The sequence below is a fragment of the Acartia tonsa genome, chromosome 4, assembly GCF_053477335.1.
Source record: "Acartia tonsa isolate MP-2025a chromosome 4, ASM5347733v1, whole genome shotgun sequence".
Taxonomy (NCBI): Eukaryota; Metazoa; Arthropoda; class Copepoda; order Calanoida; family Acartiidae; genus Acartia; species Acartia tonsa.
Genome location: NC_137263.1, coordinates 4,676,688 through 4,699,885, shown reverse-complemented (window position 1 = coordinate 4,699,885; position 23,198 = coordinate 4,676,688). Strand labels below are relative to the sequence as shown.

General features: G+C 31.8%; 1 protein-coding gene across 9 annotated transcripts in view; it reads left to right on the top strand.

Moving 5' to 3' along the window:
- Positions 1-21,528, top strand: part of LOC145315749 (choline transporter-like protein 2) — a 91,624-nt gene extending 70,096 nt beyond the window's left edge. For 7 of the 9 annotated variants that reach the window (XM_080155794.1, XM_080155795.1, XM_080155796.1 and 4 more), the window contains 13 exons: positions 477-535; positions 922-1,039; positions 1,728-1,846; positions 4,249-4,314; positions 7,482-7,575; positions 8,838-8,917; positions 11,371-11,470; positions 11,959-12,032; positions 12,612-12,676; positions 14,550-14,592; positions 16,482-16,547; positions 17,560-17,757; positions 18,189-21,528. In XM_080155794.1, the coding sequence (XP_080011920.1) occupies positions 477-535; positions 922-1,039; positions 1,728-1,846; positions 4,249-4,314; positions 7,482-7,575; positions 8,838-8,917; positions 11,371-11,470; positions 11,959-12,032; positions 12,612-12,676; positions 14,550-14,592; positions 16,482-16,547; positions 17,560-17,599 (924 nt within the window). In that variant the 3' untranslated portion in view covers positions 17,600-17,757; positions 18,189-21,528. The remainder of the gene's footprint in view (positions 1-476; positions 536-921; positions 1,040-1,727; positions 1,847-4,248; positions 4,315-7,481; positions 7,576-8,837; positions 8,918-11,370; positions 11,471-11,958; positions 12,033-12,611; positions 12,677-14,549; positions 14,593-16,481; positions 16,548-17,559; positions 17,758-18,188) is intronic. The other 2 variants (XM_080155790.1, XM_080155789.1) reach the window with 2 other exon arrangements.
- Positions 21,529-23,198: the final 1,670 nt, after the last annotated feature.

Sequence of the window (23,198 nt, the reverse complement as noted above, 5' to 3'; positions counted from 1 at the left end):
CGGTACACAGAGATTCTTTTACTTTATTATTAGGATTATATAAAGAAGTAAGCTTTTATTGTCCGTAGCGAAGAATATCGCTAACCACTGAACCGATATGAAATATTCTTTATAGTGAAGCTTCTTATAGGTCCAGGGAGCTTTTTAAGGGGAAGGGTATACCCTCCCCCCAAGGAATCCCCCCAAATTTATTTTTAAAACTAGACTTAAGAGTGAAGGGTCGACTTCCCCCCCCCCCCCCTCTTTCCTCCAGTGTCCCTAAAGGCCTCTTGTGGCGTTACATTTATGGTTTTCTATTTTTTGTATTATTTTCTCTTTTAAAAATAACATTTTTTTATCGCCTTTAAAAAATATTTTAAATTTGACAATCTTAAAATGTGTTAGTAGCATAAACACTTGGTTCAAATGTGTTGCTTTTCATAACAGCTTTGTTTTTTCCAATGCATAAAGATAATTTTCTTTCTTTAAATTTGCAGGTTGAAGAATTTGAAAGTTGTGCAACCAGTTGTCCAGAGGCAACTTGTCAATTTTTCAGGTAAATTACTCTTTTCATATTTAAGATTTGTCCTATCGATTTCAAGCTTGGTATACTCATTTCTGTAATTGTTATATACGATTTAGCGTAGCAACTCTATAATCTTTAAAAGAAAGGTCAAAAATACATGTTGATTTTAACCTCTTTAACAACAATTTTTATGTGATATATTTATCCTAAATATGTACCTATGTCCTATACAGTACCCTGTATTTTAGTAGTTTTGTAACAAATTAACTTACAATTTTTTAGGCTTATACATTTATATTCTACATATTCAGTTCTGACACAATACCTTTGTTAATGATCGTTTGTCTTATCGTTTCAGTGTTTTGCTTTTATGGATGTTGTCATCTTGTTTTTGTAAAAATATATTATTTGTTTAGATACATGAACAACAAAGATTTCTCTTGGCTGCAGCTCGTCAATGTTTTTGGATTATATTGGGGACTTTTCTTCTTCTCTGCCTATGGAGAACTTGTTCTTGCTGGAGTTTTCTCACAGGTAAATTGTTTTTACTTTTTAAGATACTAGCTGCCATGCCCCTAGAAGCCTCTAGGGGCCCTAAGGTAGAAGGTTGAAAAGTCGACCTCATCCCATTTTAAATTTGAGTTTCAAAAGAGTAAAAAAAAATTTTTGGAGGGAGGGGGTAAAGACACCCTCCCTCAAAATAGTTTAAAACCTTCCCATGACCTATAAGAAGCTTTACTGTAACTGAGAACAATTTCGGTTCAGCGGTTAGCGAGATTCTTCGTGACAGACAAAAAACCCTTACTACTTTATATAATAGGATGAATAGACTTTACCTTGAAAATTTAGGAATCGATCTAGTACCCCAACAAAAAAATGAAAATATGTAGAATGTGAAGCATATTCAATTGTAAATTTCATCTTTCTAGTTTTAACAGGAGTTGAGAAAATCACGCAAACTTAACATTTAGGAATCGATCTAGCACCTCAATAAACTGGCGAATAATGATGAAACTTGGTTGTACAATGTTAATGTGATTTAATCTCTTAAAATTCTAGCTGTCCATCTTGAATAGGACCCAAGAAAATCACGTTTGCCCCATAGACTGACGGACGGATAGACAAAGTGAACAAACAACGGTTTTCCAAGCCGTGAAATAATTTTCAATCACTGTCATACTATATATTATACTTAATTTTAAGCAATAAAAATATTTTTCAGTGGTATTGGACAATGAAGAAAGACCAGATTCCTCCCTTCCAGCTGTTCAGAAGTATGGGCAATGCTTTCTATCACGTCGGCACCATAGCATTCGGTTCACTTGTCCTGGCTATTATCAGGTAATATGGTAATGCCGTTTAAAATCGTTAAATCCTTTGTAAGTAAAGTCAGGGATTTAAAAGGATAAGACAATGGCGGATAAATTGATGATACACAAAACTAAATGAACCTACCAATAAAAATTCAATAAAAGTCTCCAAGGTTGTTAAACCTACTTTGTATAAAACTTTGGGTACAAGTTTAATAAACAGCCAAAAGTCCCATCCCTCCCTGAGTATTATTACTTTAGTTTTAAAAATTTTTGATCCATCTCAACCCAAGACTACTTTATCAAACTAACATCTTTGTACAGGCCATATATATTTCAATAACTATAGTTATCATTCTCAATCGCCCTGTAAAGGAAAAAAAACACAAATCAGTAAATAATACATACAAAAAGTCTATTTTTGAAGAATCTGAATAAGATACCTATTTACCGTTTCTTTTTTTCTTTTTGATTTTATTTATTGTATGTATGTATGTATGTATTTCATCAATTTAACTATCGATATACAATTTATGATAATAATATAGGATAAGGTATGAATAGTTTATGGTACAAGGATAGTAGAGCTTAGTACACCTCTTTTAGTACATGGCAATACTGGTAGAGGTTTTACTACTAACTCGATTATGATCTGAATTTAGGGGTGAAACCCCTCGGAGATATGATTGCAAAATTAAATGTGACTTAACTGGTGGTTATTATGTAGTTATATTGTAGTTATAAATGTAGTTATCTTGTAGTTATAAATGTAGTTACCTTGTAGTTATATATGTAGTTATTATTGTAGTTATAATGAAATTTTGTAAGTAAAACAATTGTAGAAATAATGAATGTCATTTTTAAGAGTTCTAAAATGTAAAAAATATGCTGATTTGTGTGTTTAGAAGAAAATTATGCTGATTGTATCATAAATAGAAATTTTTTATTGTGATATTTAGAAGGAAGCTACTCTATATTTAGATGTCTAAATTGTTTGAAGCTGTGATTTATTAGAATGAAATGTGTTGGCCGTTTAGGATATGGAAATTTGGTTTGGAGAAGTTTACATTGCTGACATTTTTGTTAAATTATCTATACAATATTGACATTCCTGAAAGTTTAGGTTAATATATGTAGTCATAAATAGATAAATGCCCTTGCCCATCATTCAATAAGCATAATCTAAAGACTTTTTTTGGGAGACCTTTATAATAGAAAATGCTAACCCCTACTCTTAGCTAGCAAAATTCTGATACTAGGCCCTTGTTGTCACTTTTGTTACAGAAATGAATAATGTAAGTAAAATTTTATTACTAATGTCTAGCAGATTAAGAATTGAATGTGGTGGCCGATTAGGATACATTATTTTAGGTTTGCAGTTGATATTGGTGACATTTGCTGTTAAATCTACTTAATAAAAAACACCTCTGCAAATTTAAATTATTATATGTAGTCAATATAGATTCATGCCCCATCCCATTAAGCATAATTCTAAGGACTAATTTTTTGGAGACCTACATAAAACCTAGAAAAATGCTAACCCACCTACTTAGCTAGCAGAATTCTGATGCTAGGCCAATTTTTTTTATGAATATTACAGAAGTGAGTGATGTAAGTATAATTTTACAACTAATGTCTTGCAGATTAAGATATATTAGATTTGATGGAAGATTATTTTTGAAGGCTAAGTTGACTATGAAGTATTACTTATTTTCTTGGGAATAAGTGGCCGTTTTAGGTAAAATATTTTAAATTTGAAGAATTTTATTTTTATAAATGAAGGTGGAGATGACTTAGTAGCGATTTTAATTTATGAGGATTATGAAATTTTGAAGATGAAGTGTTGATATTGTTTAGGAAATGTGGTTGACATTGAATTGGGTTTGTAGATATTATCACTTAGATCCATTTTGAGTTGTAGTTTCTAGAAGTTATGTCTTAGAATAAATATTTTAATATAACTAAAGTTGATATTTATAAGTTACATTTTTTGTATGAAGTTACTCACTTAAGTCACAAGTGAGTTTACTGCAGCTTTCACATTGTGCATGCGACTGTATGCTCTGAGAGCTTACACTAAACTGTAAGTAGAGATGCATCGCATCTTTATAAAAGGTTATGTAATTAAAAATGCTGTTAAAATTAATTTTCATAATTCATATTAATAAAAACACATACCTAAAAACTTTTTTTTATATTTTAAACATATTTACACTCCCGCTACATATCTATTTATGGTCTAACAGCAGACCAATACAAAACAAACAAAAATACAGCTGAAAGAAAGGGTTGAAGATTTTGAATGGGCGTAGCAAGAGGGGATTGTGGTGTGGTTGTTATTTTCATTTTATTATTTTAGCTTTAGAGCACTTAATCCTATTTCATATAATTCCATATTTCTTATTATGTTATTGATAACTTTTCATATTTCAGGTTTATTCGGACAATTGTGGAGTATATTGAGAAAAGGTGCAAAGCCTTCAACAATGACTTGGCTAAGTAAGTTATCAAATAATTAGCGGCTACGCCCCCTAGAAGCCTCTAGGGGCACTGGTAGGAGGGGGGAAAGTCGACCTCATCCCATTTTAAATTTTAGTTTTAAAAGAGTAAAAAAAATTTTTTTTTGGGGGGGGGGAGGGGGGTGAAGACATCCTCTCCAAAAATAGTTCTTTCGAGGACCTATAAGAAGCTTCACTGTAAAGGAGAACAATATCGGTTCAGTGGATAGCGAGATCCTTCTGGACAGACAAAAAACGATTACTACTTTATATAATAGGATAATGAAATTACTATTATAATCTTTTAAATATTATCTTTACTTAATAGGTATGTCTGAAGATATTCTATATTTATTACTAGAATGCCGTCTTTTAAGAGGGCCTTTTTCTTGCGTAATTCCGTAAAGTTAGGTGTTGATTTGTTGTCAAATGCCCTTATTAAGTTAAACTGTTAATAAGGGGGAGGGAAGTTCTGACACATTTGCGTAAACCTGGTATATAGGCTTTATCATTGGACTGAGAGGATAGGTTATTAGGGATAAAATCATTCTTATATGATGAATTTTCCCAAGTTTTAAGATTTTTTAGATAGGCCTCCAGGTTCCGGAGCTCCAGGCCACCAGGTGGTCTCTGTACAGGTAAAATTTAAAAATATAATTTTTTTAAATAGTTAGATGTCAGCTTATGAAATAAAATATGTATGTTTTTTCTTCAAATATGTGAATAACCTTCAAAAAGATGCATATTTTGTTTTCTCAGTTGACCTCTAACTCCTCAAAAAAAAATATTTTTATTTTTACCTGTAAAAAGAGCACCTGGAGCTCCAGAACCTGGAGGCCTATCCAAAAAATCTTAAAACTTGGGAATATTCATCATATAAGAATGATTTTATCTTACAACCTATCCTCTCAGTCCAAAGATAAAGCCTATATACCAGGTTTAGCAAATGTGTCAGAACTCCCCCCCCCCCCCCCTCCCTTGACTGCACATTTATATAATACGGGAAAAAAATCATTCAAGTTTTAAGAACTTTAATGTGTCAGAACTCCCCCCCCCCCTTTATAGACCATTTAATTTATATACATTTGGTAATAATTAAGAACACTTTGAATTAATAAGAGCATTTAACTTCAACCCAACAACCAGCTTTAAGGAATTACGTGAAAAAAAATTACCCTCTTTCTCACAACTGAACGTAATAATTGTCTTTGGTTGGCTTTTATTGTCTTGTAATATATAAATTCAACTCAAATATATTGAGTGTAATTGTAAAAATTACAATAAAATAAAAATTATTATTCGAACCATTTGGTCAGTTTTAGTTGGCAATGGCCATTGAGTTGGTGACACAAATTTTCAACAAAAAAAACATTAACATAATATACTGTTAACGTTGAAAGTATTTAAAAGTTGTATTTAAGTGCCTCTGTAAATTTCTTACCTTTTTGAATTTACTAGCGGTAGCGCCCTTAGCATTTCAGGAATCTGTACTCAAAATAGCCCAAGACTTGAATCTAAAATAAAATAGCCTAATACCATCATAGGACCTATGTAAAGCCTCCCGTAAAGGGAGAAATCAATCATCTTCATGATTATTGAAATCTTAAGCTACAGACAAAAGCCTTACTACTGTATATAAAAGGATAGCTCCTAGATGCTAGGAGTGCAGCTGCAAGCCTATATATAAAGAGGTCAAGTAAATCATTTAACTAATGACACTAACAAAGTAGATCCCTTCATCACCTTCGCCCCCAAAAAATTAAAAGTTTGTATCACTAACCTTCTGGTTTTACAGAATAATGTGAAACCGATCCCAGAATTACATCAGAAATCCATTAAACAATTTAATCTCTGAGCACGCCAGCCTTCCTTTTCAGCTTTTCATTCATCAGGATTAGACAGTTTTCCTTTTAGAAATATGATAGGATTTGATGAGAATGCATATTTTTAGTAGTGATGCTGCACTACAGTTCTTGTCTATCTGTTGATATTTCTATGCAGAGCATTCTGCTCTTTGATATACTCACCCACACACCCCCTTTGTTTCTCATACCTTTTCCCCACGGCAAATTGATGTCGATCCCCAATGAGGATAAATAAAATTCCTACTCTGTAGATTAAAATTAGTGGTTGAAAGGTTTGAACACAAATGTAATGATCCAACCAATCGAAATTCACTAAAGTCCCCAAAGTTGTTATGCCAACGAATAAGAAAATTGTTCCCTTCTCTCTGTCTTTTTACCGTATGCTTGATTCCCACCTTTTTATCTTAACTCACTGAGTAAACTTGCACCTTTCTATAATATTTTCACAAAAAAAAATCACAGTCTTGAGTCCTGAGATCTCGGAAATTGCTGTTCCTTTGACTTTTAGGGTAGGCTTAAAAAATACTTTGGGAAGATTTAGGCCATTTTTCTGAACACCCCCCCCCCCCCCCCCCAACCCCCTCCTTTCATAACACAGATGCTAGGGATTAAGCAACTATTATAAATCAAATTACTCATATGTTATTACTGTACTACACTTTATTATCTTGAATTCTTATTATTGTTGCTATGCTACTAATGGACCCATAAATATCCTTGTTTAAATCTAAAGCATCAAGATCACCAGTTTGTGCATAAAATCACTTTGCGTCATTTGCGTCACATAGGTTAGATAGATGACCACAGCAACTTAATAACGTAGCTTATCGATGAATATGTTTTGTTCGTTCGAAAGTCCGTCAGTCAGAGTATTTTAAGAGTGACTCATTCCACAAATGATAAAATTTATTTTATAATTTAAGTTTTTTCGAGATATGGCTTGGTTAACTTTTTATACTTTTTTTTACTTTAAGTAAAAGAAGAATATTATTACTATACAGGGTTCTAAAGGGATAAGACAATGGCCGATAAATTGATGTACATCCTCAATGATTATAAACAAAATTATACCTTCTGTGAATCTGTAGATACCAATTAGTGGTTGATACGTTAAGACACTAATTTAAACAACCAATCAAAATTCAATAAAAGTCTCCAAAGTTGTTAAACCAACGATAAAGAAAACGTTATTATAAAACTTTGGGGACTAGGAGTGTAATTTACAGCCCATTGTCCCCTCCCTCCCAGATTACTATTACATCCTTTGCATTATGTGTTCTCATTTATTTTTTATGATATTAAGGTGCATCATATGCATGTGTAAATGTTGCCTCTGGTGTCTTGAGAAGATGATGAAGTTCTTCAACAGAAATATTTACATCATGTGTGCTATGAAGGTAAAATAAGATTACAACCATATTATTTAAAGCGAAGATTTTCTATAATTAGGGTCGGACCGTCCGTTACGGTTAGCTCTATTCGTTATTTAGACATGTAGCATTGTCCTATCGATTTCAAACTTTGCATGGTGATTCCTATAATAATTAGGTAGAATTAAGAAAGCGTAGCAACTCTATAATCGTTACCAGAAAGTCCGTGCGTTTTTTATTAGTTTGTCCTTCCATCTGATTTTAGAGCTTCTTTTTTATGGAATTCGTCATCCTAGTTTTATCACGCATATGTTGTTCTGTGAAGCTTAGAATCTGTTAATATTTTTGGTTGAAAACATTTAGCTTCACAATTCCAGAACATAAAATATATTTTAAGGTTCAAAGTTAAATAAATTGAAAAGCCTTTTTGAAGCAATTAAATAAATATGTCTGTATTCTGATTTAGGATTTTTAAAAGCGAAGCTTTTCTATAATTATGGTCGGTACGTCCGTCCGTCCGTACGTCCGTAACGGATAGCTTTTTTCGTTAATTTAGGCATGTTAGCATTGTCCTATCGATTTCAAATTTTGCATGGTGATTCCTTTAGTAGTTAGGTACGATTTAGAAAGCGTAGCAACTCTATAATCATTACCAAAATGTCCGTACGTCCATTTTAAACATGTTGATTTTTTTACTTTTTTAACAACAAATTTTTATGTGATCAAATCATCGTATTGATCTGATTTTTGGTATATTGATTCCTGGGACAACAAAGTATAATGTAATAAGCGAAGCAACTCTATAATCAAGCCCTAAAAATGTAAGTATGTCCATAAAAGTTATCCTGTATCAAGCAGTTTTACAACAAATTTACTTACAATTTTGCTTTGACTCTTATAAATTTAGATTATGATAATTAAGTTCTAACACTATACAAGTGTTAATGTCCGTTTGTCCTACCGTTTCAGTGCTTCGCTTTTATGGATGTTGTCATCCTTGTTTTATTATTTTTCAATATTAGCTATCTGTTTACACTTTTGAGACGATGTGCTTCTTATAGCGTTTACTCAAAAACCTTATTACTTTTTAAACCTTTTAAATTAAGATAATAAAAAAAATATTTCGTTAAATGATTTGAAAAAAATGTTCAACATTGTACCCATAATTACTTGAGCTAATGTAATAAACAAACAAACTACTCTCCCTCCAATTTATTTCAATTATAATGTAGGGGAGGGCTTTTGTGATCAACAAGGAACTTTTAAATAAAGTTTAATATTTCTTTAAGGGAACTAATTTCTGGAATTCTGGCAAACAAGCTTTCAATCTGATCATGAGAAACCTGGTGAGGGTTGTCGTTCTGGACGGGTAAGTAATATTCATTTATAGCATCGTATTATAGACAGCTTTCCGTGGGTAGTAAAATGAAAAATTATTAGATTTGGGTATTTAATCCAATTTTGCTTCCATTACCTTTTTTATAAGTTTTACGCGATCTCTGAATGTCCCATTCCTCTTACTAGAAAATCATATAGAATAATTTCTCGTATTCATTCGAATCCGGTGGATAGGAACTTGTTCTCATCCATACGAAAAAAACTATGTCTAGCACCGAATTATATCCAGCTTTCTACTAATATAAAAATGTACAATCATAAGATTAAAACCAGTTTTTTTAGCCGGTGCCTTCGGCACCTCGGGGCTAAAAAAACTAGTCTTATTCTTATAATTGTACATTCTATATCCGCGGAAAGCCGTTTATAATACGATGTGAGAAATAACTATTAACTCCTGCATAAATATTTAACTACTAGATAATGTGTATAAATATATTATGAAAGAGATATAAAGTTGTATAAAGACCCTACAGTTACCCTACTTAAGATCTTTATATTGATTCATGGGCAAACTTTGTTATTAAGTTTGGAAAATAAGTCTGAGTAATTGTAGAGACCTGGGTAATTATTCTTCAACATCCTTTTAAACTTTCACACATTTTTATACAAACTAAATACATATTCTTCCCTCAAAGAAATATCTATTACACAAGGGATAATTTCATGGAGGTTGCTCATTGAGATATGCTACTAAGCATAATGCTACCTTATTTATTTTTATAGTAATATAAAATAGGTAAAATAAACATAAAGCAAAAGAAAAAGCATGCGGAAAAATTAAATGATTCTTATTAATAATCTAAAAAATAATTTTAACAATTAGATTTTTACAGTGCATTTATATCTAGGTATTTAATTTTGTAATGAATATTACTTAGCTTAATCCTTTACCCGCCATCGTGGCTCAACACTTAGCGCATCCACTCGTCGCCGACACCGCGTCATAAAAAAAGACGTTAAAAATGGATCCTACTGTTGCAATGTCAGGTGCTCGACATAAATGGTAAGGGTAGGGGGAATACCTTGGTCCATAAACAGGCGCAACTAACTAACATGCACAGTTAGGACTTCTCAGGCAAAAGTCGTGCAATCAAAGAGTTGGTTGTCTGATGGATGTTACTTAACCTAATATCCTCTGGTGTTAGAGTATCGCATCCCATAACACGTGGATGATGCTCTGTATTCTCTTGATTATCACTTAAATCGAAGGAAAATCCCACCCTTACGAGGTAATGGTAAGCTAAATTCTTTAGTAGAAATAACCTTTTAGAAAACTTTCTTTATTTTAACTAAATAAAACAAACATAAGATGCAACGAAGGATGTTAGAGATATTCAAAAACTAAAAAAGAAAAACATTTTTGAAAAGGATTTCTTTAGTTGAATGATGCATGCAAGAAAAACAAAAGTTATGCAAAGTTGCCTTGATGTCCAAGTTTGTGGGGATTAGATGTTACAACTTTTGCAAATTTAAATTCTTTAAATGATCTTAGATTAATCGTAGAAGTACATTTATATATCTGAATTAAAAATAAGCACAGTACTGATAAGAATCATAATATTAATACCAGTTTTCGCCGAAAATACTGCAGTTCATCAATAACTTTCATTTACATCAAATGTTTTGCTAAGTCCACCAAAATTTACACTTTAAATAAATAGATAAAAAATCGACTAGACTTGTAAAATTTTAACTTTATCTGCCCAATATCCTAATATATAAGATAGTAAGGGTCTTTGTCTGTAGCTTGAGATTTCGATAACTTCCGAATTGATTGAGTTCTCAATTTTAGGGAAGCGTAACATAAGACCTATGATGGGTTAAGGTTAATTTTTTCTTTAAGTCTTAGTTTATGCTATATTTCTGTCCTTTCTGTCCCTACCAGAAGCTAGGAGCACAGCAACTAGTATGTTTATAAAACATCTTAGCCACAAAAAGCTTTACTTGACAAAAATATTAGGGTTGGCAATCCGAATACGGGATCCGGAATACGCCCAATTTTTAATCAATTTTGGAATCCGAATCAGGAATCCATTTTTTAATAGCGGATTTGGATTCTTAATTGGTAGGCTAAAATTAGCGTCTTGAGTTTTTCTTTCAACTCCCCCTTTTTAAAGGCAAAGATTATCATCATTATATATAAAATCTTTTGAAATATGGTTCCATTCTCGGAAGTGAATTATAGAGGACACCAAGAACAATAATTTTTAGGACATATGTAGCACTTATTTTTTATATTTTTTTAAAAAGCCTTTTAAATTACTGCTAGAATCCGGAATCCGAGTCCGGAATCCGCCAAAAATAAGAATCCGGAATCCGCGGGAATCCGTCATTTTTTTAGACGTATTCTTGTAAGAATCCGAATCCGTATCCGGTCCAAAAATTTGACGGATTGCCATCCCTAAAAAATATATATATATTTAGTGTCTGTGATTTCCTTCTGTTCCTGGGTAAACTGGTGATTGTATTAATCAGTGGAACTCTTTCCTATTTCTTCTTTGGTAGATACATTCCAGATATACAGGTGAGTGGAACTCTTTCCTATTTCTTCTTTGGTAGAAACATTCCAGATATACAGTTGAGTGGAACTCTTTCCTATTTCTTCTTTGGTAGAAACATTCCAGATATACAGGTGAGTGGAACTCTTTCCTATTTCTTCTTTGGTAGATACATTCCAGATATACAGGTGACCATTACATTTTTAAAAGTTAAGCTTTATTTAAGGTTGGTGGTACATCCAAAACAGTTAGCTCTTTTCATTAATTTAGACATGTTAGAATTGTCTTATCGATCCCAAACTTTGCTTGACGATTCCTATAGAAGTTAGGTACGATTTAGAAAGCGTAGCAACTCTATAATCGTAACCAGAATGACAATACGTCCTTTTAAAATTGATTTTTAAACTTTTTGACAAAAAAATTTTATGTGATATATTTATCTTAAAAATGTAAGTATGTCCTTTTAATTTACTGTCAATTTTGTTAATAGTAATTTAATATTAAAATATTTTAGGAGCATATCCCAAATTTGTATTACATGTTCACTCCTATTGTGTTTATTGTTGTGGGTAGCTATCTAATAGCCAGGTAATTTGTTTCACTTTTAACAAGAACAAGGATGGCAGCACCCATAAAAGCGAATCTTTGAAATGACTCAGTATTCCAACAATCAGATGAATAGGAAAATGACAAATTGTTATAAATAAAAAATCAGCATGTTTTAGACGGTCGTACGTACTTTCTGATACCGATTATAGAGTTGCTACGCTTTCCAAATTGTACCTAACTGCAAATCAACATGCAAAGTTTTAAATCGATAGGACAATTCTAACATGTCTAAATTAACAAAAAGAGCTAATCCTTACGGACGTACGGACCGACCTTAATTATATAAAAACTTTGCTTTCAACAAGAACAATTGTTTCTATGTGCAGCGTAACAATAACAAGCTAAAATTTCATAAATAAAAATGATGAATAGCCCATTATTGGTTATATTTCAGAAAATTTGATTCAAAGAGGTAAGTGCAGCAGTGATAAAAGATAAAGAGGGGGGGGAGGTGTTGCTCTTTAATAGTTGACAAAAGAAAATAATTGTGGTTTTAAAGTATTATTTGTTTATAAAATTTACAATAATATTTGTTTTATAACTATATTTTCTATTTAGTGCATTCTTTGGAGTTTATTCTATGGCTGTGGATACTCTGTTCCTCTGTTTTCTTGAGGATCTAGGAAAATAATCAAACATTTAAACCTCTAGATAACAACACGCTGCCTCTTAATGAAATCAAGATCTTTTGTTTTAAATAAAGACCCTATTAGTGCAATTAGTGGTTAAACTGTTTGTACATTTAACTAAAAGAACTAACCAATCAAAATTCAAGTCCCCAAAGTTGATAAGCCAACGAATAAGAAAACATTACTATAAAACTTTGGGGACTAGTGTCCTAAACAGCCCAATGCCCCCTCCCTCCCTCCCTGAAATTGTTGATGTTGAAAAAGTAGCATAACCAGCACACAGATGCGCCATCAATAATTCAAATATTTTGTTCCTCTGCCAGGAAGATGACAACATTATCAATTATTTATACATTATACTCTGCTTTTTTTTTGCAAACTACCACAACTTTTTTGCATTTTTTTTCATATCATTCTCAGAATAGGTAATATAATATTAATGTCTATAAAAAGTTATAAGAGATATCTTATCACAAAAATAATATGGGTGGTTGCTAAATGAACTATATAATCATCTTTTTAGAAGATGAACCTTGTTGAAATTATTTGTCAAATGCTTTGTTTTTATCAAAGTATCCTTAATGTTAAATTTTTTCTCTTTATTAAATATTGAAATGATTTCAAGCTGGAATTTTGCTTGTTATTAATAACATAACATAACATTTATTTAACTTTAGTTGGGTTAAATACACATAATAAAATTATTTTATTTAAAATGGACGTAATCGTACTGCTCACAATGTATTCACTCAGACCCTCTACGCTGGCTGAATCATCTCTTTAAATTCACTTTCAATGTTAAATCACACTTGAACTCTGACAATAAGATTACAATCAGGGAGGAAGGGGACATTGGACTGTTTATTGCAATAGTACCCAAAGTTTTCTTATTCGTAGGCTTAACAACTTTGGGAACTTTTGATGAATTTTGATTAGTTGGTTCAAGAAGATAAGTGTCCAAACGTCTCAAACACTAATTGTAATCTATAAAAGGGATTATTTTGTTTTTAATCATTGGAGATGTATAATGTATTTCAATTTATCGGCAATTGTCTTATCCCTTTATAACCCTGAATTACAATCCATACAAATCTATCTTGAGGCTTACAAAATTTGGCACAATCAGATGCAGTTAGTTTTCAACATTCAAAAAAATAAATTTAGATAATATGTATTTTACAATTCTAGGGCTTTTTATTCAAAGGGGCAGAAAAGTATTGCTAAAAATAGCTTATACAAAACTAAGATTTTAATCAGAAAATGAAATTACCTTAAACTATCACGGGACGTATGAAAAGCTTACCTAAAATATAGAACCCATTCAGTTCAGTAGTTATTTATTTCTTAAGCTTCAGAGAAAAAAAAACTTACTTCTTTATTAAAGAGAATAATGATAATTTGTAATGAACAAAAGGATTAATTATATTTCTATCAATAAAAAGATTTTGCTTGCAGTGAAAGAATTAGAAAAAAACATGAGTTGAATAAAAAAAACTATTTTATAAAAATCTTATAATTGAACTAAGTGGAGCATCTCTATAATTTAACTATTCTTATAAAGTAAGAAACATATTTAGGTATAATTTCTTTTTTAAGAAACTAACCAGGGAGGGAAGGGACATTAAGATATTTATTACATTGCATTAGTCTCCAAATTTTTATGATAACGTTTTCTTATTCGTTGGCTTTAAACTTTAGAGACTTTATTTTATTAGTTGGTGTCCAAACGTTTTAAGGGGTATTATTGTGTATTATCGTTGTATTTAACGGTCTTATACCTTTATATCCCTTGAAACTAACCCATTTTTACATGAATATGGCTAAAATGAAAATTTTTAAAATGTTAATGTTTGGTTGGTGTGTCTAGAACGTAATGATGGCAGCGAAGGAAGGGAATATTATATGTCCAGGTATAATTAATCTTTTTAGTAGCATGGCTGCTCTATAACTAACCTCTAAGTATCTTACGCGAGCAGGTTCTTTTTGGCCTCAAGAGGTCTCCAGAGAACCAATGGGCATCATCCGCTGTATGATGGGATGCAATACTCACACGCCAAAATAAAATTCTTTATAATTCATAGTTAATATACAAATAAGATCATCTTAAATCAACACTTATCCTTCTTTAAAAATGTCTGTTTGTTTGTCTTGTTATTTTTTATGTCTCTGCACTTACACCTTAACTATATTTTAATTAAACGTCCCCTTATGTAACACTTAAATATGGACATTATTTTCCTTGATATTTTAGCTATTTAATCATTTTATGTATTATTAAATACAAATACCCTTTCCCAAAGTAAAAAAATATGATACTTCACATTTCCCAAAAACGCTTTTAATGTTGCTAAAGCCATCAGTAAAGCAAATTATTACTATCGCAAAAATAGCTCTTTATTAAACATTTATTACTAAACAGTTTTGTTAGCCCAGTTCATCGGTGTCTCGGGGCTAACAAAACTGATTTTAATCCTATAATTTTGCATTTTAATATCCACTGAAAGCTGTCAAAAATACGATACGACAAATAACTATTCTAGAATGTCCGATAAAGATAAAAGATAGAATTTGTACAATATTTGTTTTCGTGTGTTGAAAAGGCTAGAATAATGAAAAATTGGGCAACACATAAGATCAAACAAGTCAAATAATCGATCCTGTCGGATTATCGGAAAATATGATTTGAATTTCCTTTCATGTTGGAAAAAGCAATAAATTCTCGGATCTAGTGCAGTTCACGGTAAAATTTTCCTAGTAACGATTATCTCAAAAAAAAATTTGGGGACGGGGGGTAAAATTCAAACTTAAAATTTTGGGGGTGCCTACGGCCTACGACACTCTTTACTCCCCCCCCCCCCCCCCATCATTGGACGTCCTTACTTTAAAGGCTGCTACCAGCCAAATGTCTGAATGTACTGGCATGCCCGCACGTTGTGTTAAGCGGCATAAAAACCCCTATAAATATTCTGGAATAGTCAAGATCCAATTATGCACAGGGAAAACTTCCCTAAAGTTTTTTTCGCGCATTTTTATACACTGCGAGATAACTGTGTATTATTGGGTAATGACTATTTCAGATTACTTGTAAAGTTGTAGGCCTTCTTTTGTTGATTAAAATTCTCTGCCAGCATAATATATACGGTCCACCGTTTAACCGTAAACAGCCTTTTAAGTTCGAAAAAAATTTTAGATAATCGTTACCAGGAACATTTTACCGTGAACTGCTCTAGATCCAAATTCTCTCTCTCTCTCTCTCTCTCTCCTGTTTTCAACAAGAAATGTTATTTGTTTTACATTATTTTATTTTTCAAGTTTTGGAGTAAATACTTGACATTACTTTTGTGAGCAGTAGATTTTATCTAGATTTCACATGTAATTATTTTTCAAATTGGATAGCACTTAGCAGCACCTAAAATTTGTAAAGATTTTGTTGATTGCGACGTTTAACATCTAATTGTGGTAGATCCATGTATTTTAAAAATAAATCTATTTGGGAATATTTAGAAGAGGCATAATTCTATATTTGTATTTGTAAATTATAACCGTTTTTATAGAAGTTATTTATTATATTCATGTATTTAGTTATGTAGATTTTTTTCTAACAAATTAAATAAATAAATATTTCGCCATTTTATTACTCCGAATCACGTTTAAAGGTTTTTTTCGGACAGTGGACTCTTTATCAGCTGTAATCATTAATTGTCCTTAATAAATATACTTTTTTATAACAAATCTAACACTCTAGCTTCCTCTATTATGTGAGAAGAAAATGATGAAATAATTTGAATTCTTGTCTCAGGAGTTTGAAGAAAATTCTGGGTAAAATGGAGAAGACCGCTGCCGCAAAAAATACAGAACAGTACAGGAAAATGTTTATTTACAAATTTTATGATTTTTTTCTTCACAACTTGTATCCTATTATATAAAGTAGTTAGGTATTTTTGTCTCAAGCTTAAGATTTAGAAAAGATTTAGATTGAGTACCCACTTTTAGGGAAGCTTCATATAGGTCCTGGGATGTTTTTTGGCTAATTCCGTTTAGATTTAAGCCATGGGATGGTTTTAGGCTATTTTTCTACCCATATCATTTCAAGAGTCCCTAGATGCTGGGCGCAACCGCTAGTGTGTAATATAAAGCAATATAACCATTGGTAGGGATGGTTTTGGACTATTTATTTAAACTTAAGTCTTGGGATGGGTTTAGGCTTTTTCTCTGCAGACTCTGGTTTATATATCCTATTATATAAAGTAGTAAAGTGTTTCTGTCTGTAGCGAAGGATCTCGCTAACAACTGAACCAATATCGAATATAGAATATCTAGACGCTAGGGACAAATCAACTAGTACATATTTTAACTATAAACAGATGAAAATAATTGAGTGAAGTGTTTTTATTTTAAATGTTATTTTTTATTGAAATAAATATATTGTTCTCTGAACAAAAACAAATACCTAACAATTAAAAATAAGATAAATGGAAAATATCTTAATTTTACAAATTTTTTGTCTACTTTTTCATTTTTAAAAATAATGAAATACTGCAGACACATTTTACCCATTTCGGCAAAGTAGAAATTGTAGGGAAATTTCTCCATTATATAATATTTTATAGACTAAAACCTGGATAGGACACAAAAAAAGTTCACTTAAAATTGTAGACCAATCCAATTTCAATTGGTTTCTAAGATCTTAATTGACAAACAATTGGCTACACTAGTCTCTATAATATAAAGTACCTAGTAAGTTTTTTTTGTCTGTAGCTTAAGATGTCTCAAACCGCTGGACCGATTAAGTTCTCCTTTATAGCGAAGCTTCTTTTAGATCCTTGGATTACACATAAAGTAATATAATAAAGAGTAAATATTTTGGATATGATCAGAATGGTTCACCAGCAGTCTGGCAGGGGAAAGCACCCTTGACCCAGGTATAGACAAGATCCTGACCACCAGCAAGACCATGTCCTCCAGGCTCCCCGGCATAATCATGCCATGCCACCACCTCCGGAATCATTTTCTACACCTGAACATTATTTAGGACAAGCAGTACCTACACGCAGTTATAACCAAAATTTATACAGGTATTCAAACAATTATACAACAACTTGCCCATAAAATCTAATTATATAAAGTAGTAAAGTTTTTTTTCGTCTGAACCTTAAGATTTAAAGTTATTGAGTTCACCCTTTAGGGAAGTTTCACATAGGTTCTGGTCCTTGATGGTATAGGGTATTATATATTTAGATCTAAGCCTTAGGATGATTTTAGAATGGTTTGCTGCTAGTATTTTAAAAAAGTGATAGGTAAATTGCAACACACTTTAATTCAACACTCAAGCAATTGATGAAAATCTAGTATTATTTATCGTTAAAGAATTTATTTCTATTTAGATTCTTCTGTTTATTTTAAACTTTCTATTGATTGTTTGCCTTTAAATGCACTAATTCTTCAATTACAATAACGCTGCATAAGTTCTTTCTTCCATTTTAATTCGGTTATATTTTACTTTTAGACAAGAAACCTCTTATTCACCCTCAGCGCCACCTCTCTCCGCCTACTCCTCCCACTCTCAGCAGCCCCAACACGGGCCTCCCCATATTGGCGGCCAACGACATCACTGGGCTCGAACTCGAATCTTCCAGGAGGATCCCTCCTCCTACTATGCCCAACAGTTACAATATAATCCTGACGCTGTTCAAGTCCATGCTGAATCATATTCCCAAGAAGGGCTCCATCATCCGTTTGGCGTTCCAGCCCAAGGTTCTGGTGGTCGCCCCGCCCCCCACCTCCTGCCTGTTACAGATCTGAATGAAGTGACTCTGGTAGAATCCGCCGAGCACACGTGTGCCGAGCCTGGACACGCGTGTGCAGCTGCTGGTCAGGGACCTAATTGTTCAAGTAATCATAACACACTTGCCCTAGATCCAAGAACTTTGGATGCTATATTGAGATATGATCAAATACAGCAGCCTAGGTCTAGGAAATATTATAAACAGTGAAATGAATTTATATTTTTAATGACATATCAATTTCAAACATTAAACAAAATTTAAAAATAATTTAAATTAAATTTGTACTGGTGTAAACTAAATGTATATGACATAATGTAAGAAATCAGAACGTATGTTTATTGTATAACTAGGTATTATAGGCATTACACAGACCAAAGTTGCTATAGAAATCCATTTCAAACACTACTGATTACTGCACTGATTAAATGTACAATTTTCAAGAATTATTTGATCTAAAAAAACAATTTCCATATATGATAATTTTGGGCAACTGGTGTACCTAATATTTAAGTAAATTCAATCCTATTATATCAGGTAGTAAGTTTTTTTTCCTGTAGCTTAAGATTTCGATAACTACTGAACTTATTAAGTTCCCGGTTTTTTGTGTAAAGATTAGCATAGGTCATGGAGCGGTTTTAGGCTTTTTTTTTATAGATTTAAGCGTTGGATGGTTTTGGTCTATTTTTCTTCCCTACCTTGTATACCTATCTAAAAACAACGTCCCTAGTAAGATGCTTGGGGTGAAATTGCTAGTATATTCATAAAGCACATATAGTAAATGCAGACATACAGACGTACCATAATATAGTGATAGTTTTGCTAACATATCTAGTCGTACTGGTTAAATACATTTTAGCCTTATATTCACATAGTAGAGCTTCAATACTCCCTTTCCCATTTTTTTATTACAAAATTTTTGGATGTATTGCAGTTTAAGGTTAAGAGAATCAAATCAAAGTTTTCGTAAAAAACTGCGCATTTGCTTTATTGAGTGTTGCCATTTTTAAAGGCCTTTTTATAAAAATGTACGTACATCCGTTTTTTGGCTAGTTAGTAGCCTAAAAAAAGGTTTGATTTTATCGATATTTTACCGTGAGCTTTATTGTGGCTACAAAAAATAACGCCAAACTGGCCTATCATGGTCAATTAAAATGTATACTAGCCTGCAAATGTGTAATTGAGTTTGTGTATTTGCCTATCATTGGCAATTTGTATTGTATGATGTCAATTTATATGCACTATAAAGAGCTTCTTTCAAAATAACAAAAGGGGGTATAATATATGAGTTTCCTTTGCAAAATAAGTTAATATATTGAATTAGCATAATTGGTGTAGTGGCGGAGAGTGAAGATTGAATTGTAAGTGTAATTGTTATTATTGCAGACATAATCACATTTACTAGCCTAATTTCTGACACACATTTTTATATGCGAAGCTTTTCTATAATTAGGTGGGTCCGTCCGTCGGTAACGATAAGCTCTTTCCGCAAATTTAAACAAGTTAGAATTGTCCTATCAATTTTCAAACTTTGCATGATTGTGATATAACTATTCTATACATCTGATATTTGGAATACAGATTCCTATTATAACCAGGTATAATGTTATAAGCTAAGCATCTCTATACTCACGTACTAAAAATTTAAGTATGTCCTGAAATAGTATTCTATATTTAAGAACTTTGCAACAAAAATCTGACACTGTACAAGTGTTTATGACCGTTTGTCCTACCGTTCAAAGCTTTGTATTTATAGATGTTGTCATCCTTGTTATATGAATATGTTCATGAATATTTTTTTACATCTTTTTGTTTAGAGTAGTTTTATAACTTTATTGAACATTTAATTGAAACATTTATCTTCCATAGACCTTTACATGCATAGATGTTCAATGTTTATTGAATTTAATTATTAACTTTTGCTTTAATACGAGGTAAATAAAAGCTAAAATTGAAAAATTTGCCAAATTTTATATAGTTTTGTTTTAGTATTACAATTCTTCCAAAAGTAAGTTTATCTAGAGCTTTTTAGAATATAAACTTGAGTATTTGGATCAATTGCAGTTCACGGAAAAAAAATCCGGGGATTTATTTTAAAAGAAACAATGAACATAAATGAGCGAAAAAGGTTTTACACTTTAATACTTCAGTCAAGCTTTCCCTGTACATCATTGTATCTTGGCTATTCCAAATCATTTGTAGGCCTTCTTATGCCGATAATAACGCTGTTCAAGCATGACATGTACGTTCAGCTGTTTGACAGCTAGCAAAAGAGAATCGATCCCAGGAACATTTTACCATGAACTGCACCAGATCCAATTTTTCATCCAATTGTTTTTTCTCGTCAAATTGAATTTATATGATATTTATTGTAAAATATTAGCCTAACCAAATATTTCATAAATGCATCAAATCCACTGAGAAATTAAGTTTAATTTGAGAAGCGCAGTAACTTTATAAGTAGATAATTTTATAACAACCGCCAAGTTTTTGTGATAATTTCGTTCTTTCTCAATACTAATGCTATTATGATTATTTAACTGCGCAACTTATGGACATTATTGCCTTGTTAAATTTACATTAACTTAAATTTTTGCCATCTTTTTGTAAAATTAAAAAAAAACTTATTTAAAATTTACTTTAATGGTTTAAAATGGCATAATACGACAGATTATTAGCGGCTTGCTGGCGGCTGCCAAACTAATTTTTATTATAAAAAGCCTTCTTGTGTTGAAAGGAAGCCTGCAAGAAATACAACACTTTAACTTCTGATAGACTGCAACAAGTAGACTTAATACCTTAAATTTTGCTATCTAGCTGAAGGTTTCAAATTTATTGGGTCAACTTGTGGTAGTCTTTCAGCAGTTAGAGCGGTGTATTTCTTGCAGGTTTCCTTTAAGTAAAAATCAAAATTTTGTATTTTAGATACTGAAAGAGCATCACTATGATTATTTAGTGCTATATGTATATCAATTTAACGTTTGTGCCTTTTTCATGTGAAATGTGATAAATTTTCTGTTATTTAGAATAAAATTATGATAAATATATAATGATTAAACCAAACTTTTGATAGTTTTTTTAGTTTTTAAAAGCAAAGCTTTTCTCTAGACGCCCGTCCGTACGTCATAGGTCAGGCTCTTTTTGATAATTTAGGCATGTTAGAATTGCCATATCTATTTTAAACTTTGGATAATTAATTCTGTAACAATCTGGTAAGATTTAGAATATTTTTTTTACGTATTTACGTAATTTTGCATCAAGTTCATATGCAATTTAGTTCATACTTCAAATTAGTATTCTGCTTATTAAGTTTTCACATTCTACAAGTGTAAATGTTCATTAATATTTGTTCTACAGTTTTATTTCAGAGCTTCGTTTTTTTAATGTTGTCATCTTTGTTACTTTCATTTCTGTTGCTATAATCCGTTTGCCTATTCTCTATATATTTTTGCACAATAATCGCGTCATAAGGGACATATATATTCTGAGATTTTAGAATTAAATTGTTAATATTCTTATTAAACTACAAAAGGAGATTTTAGAATTAAATTGTTAATATTCTTATTAAACTACTAAAGGAGAACCATAACGGTTCAACGGTTAGCGAGATCCTTCGGTACAGATACACAGAGATCCTGTTACTTTATTGTAAGGATAATTCAATCTTTTTCTTGTGGATGTATCAACAAAACCTCGAAAAATAGAATATTTCATATTAGTTATATCTATTTATTAAAAAAAACGTGAATATTATTACTCGCTCCCCTATATGCTGATACCGAAGGGTGCGGTAGCTGCATTTAGGCGCAGTTTGTAAAAAAAAAAAAAGCCGCTACCATATTTTTTTTTATAAATCCAAAGCTGTAAATAAGACCATATTTTGCCAGGGAGGGAGGGGACAGTGGACTGTTTATTACACTGCACTGGTTAACAAAGTTTTATAATAATGTTTTTTTCTTATATATTGGCTTACCAACCTTGGGCCCTTTTATTGAATTTTGATTGGTCGGTTCATTAAGATGAGTGTCCAAATGTTGTAACCATTAATTGTAATCCACAGAAGGGCTAATTATGTTTATCTTCATGGTGGATATACATCAATTTATCGGTCATTGTCTTATCCCTTTAGATCCCTGCTTTTTTGGCAATCAGCAGTAACGTGCTAATTTTAAAAATACAATTATTTACTGCCGCAGCTACCCTAGAGCTAAGCGGCTGTCGAATCCTAAAAAGAGTGCCAGCTGCGTATTGATGCTTTGGGTATTAAAGTGGTATATAAAATTGCAGCAGTATAGAAACAATAAAGTTTAACTTGTGATCCAATCTGAATCCAGATGAACTGAATTTAGTTTCCGAAAGTGTGCGTAGCTTCCGCGTCCTATCTCAATATTTGCTACTAGCTAAAAAAGCTTCAAACTTCAAAAAAAATCAAAATTTGAAAAATTAAAATTTTTGAATGTATAATGTATAAATCGTTTATACATTAAATCGCTTTTCCATTTGACCGGAGTCGCTGAAAATAGGGTCTGCAATAATTGGGTTATCTGCTGTACACTTTAGGAAACTAGGGCTCGAATAGGAAATTTATTTCAGCTGATCTGAATCCATAAACCTTCAGGGGTAAAGGTAAAGGCAATCTGGCTTTAACAATATGTAATGAAGGGTTTTTATTCAGTGAGGGAGGGGACATTGGGCTGTTTATTACACTAGTCCCTAAAGTTTTATAATAACTT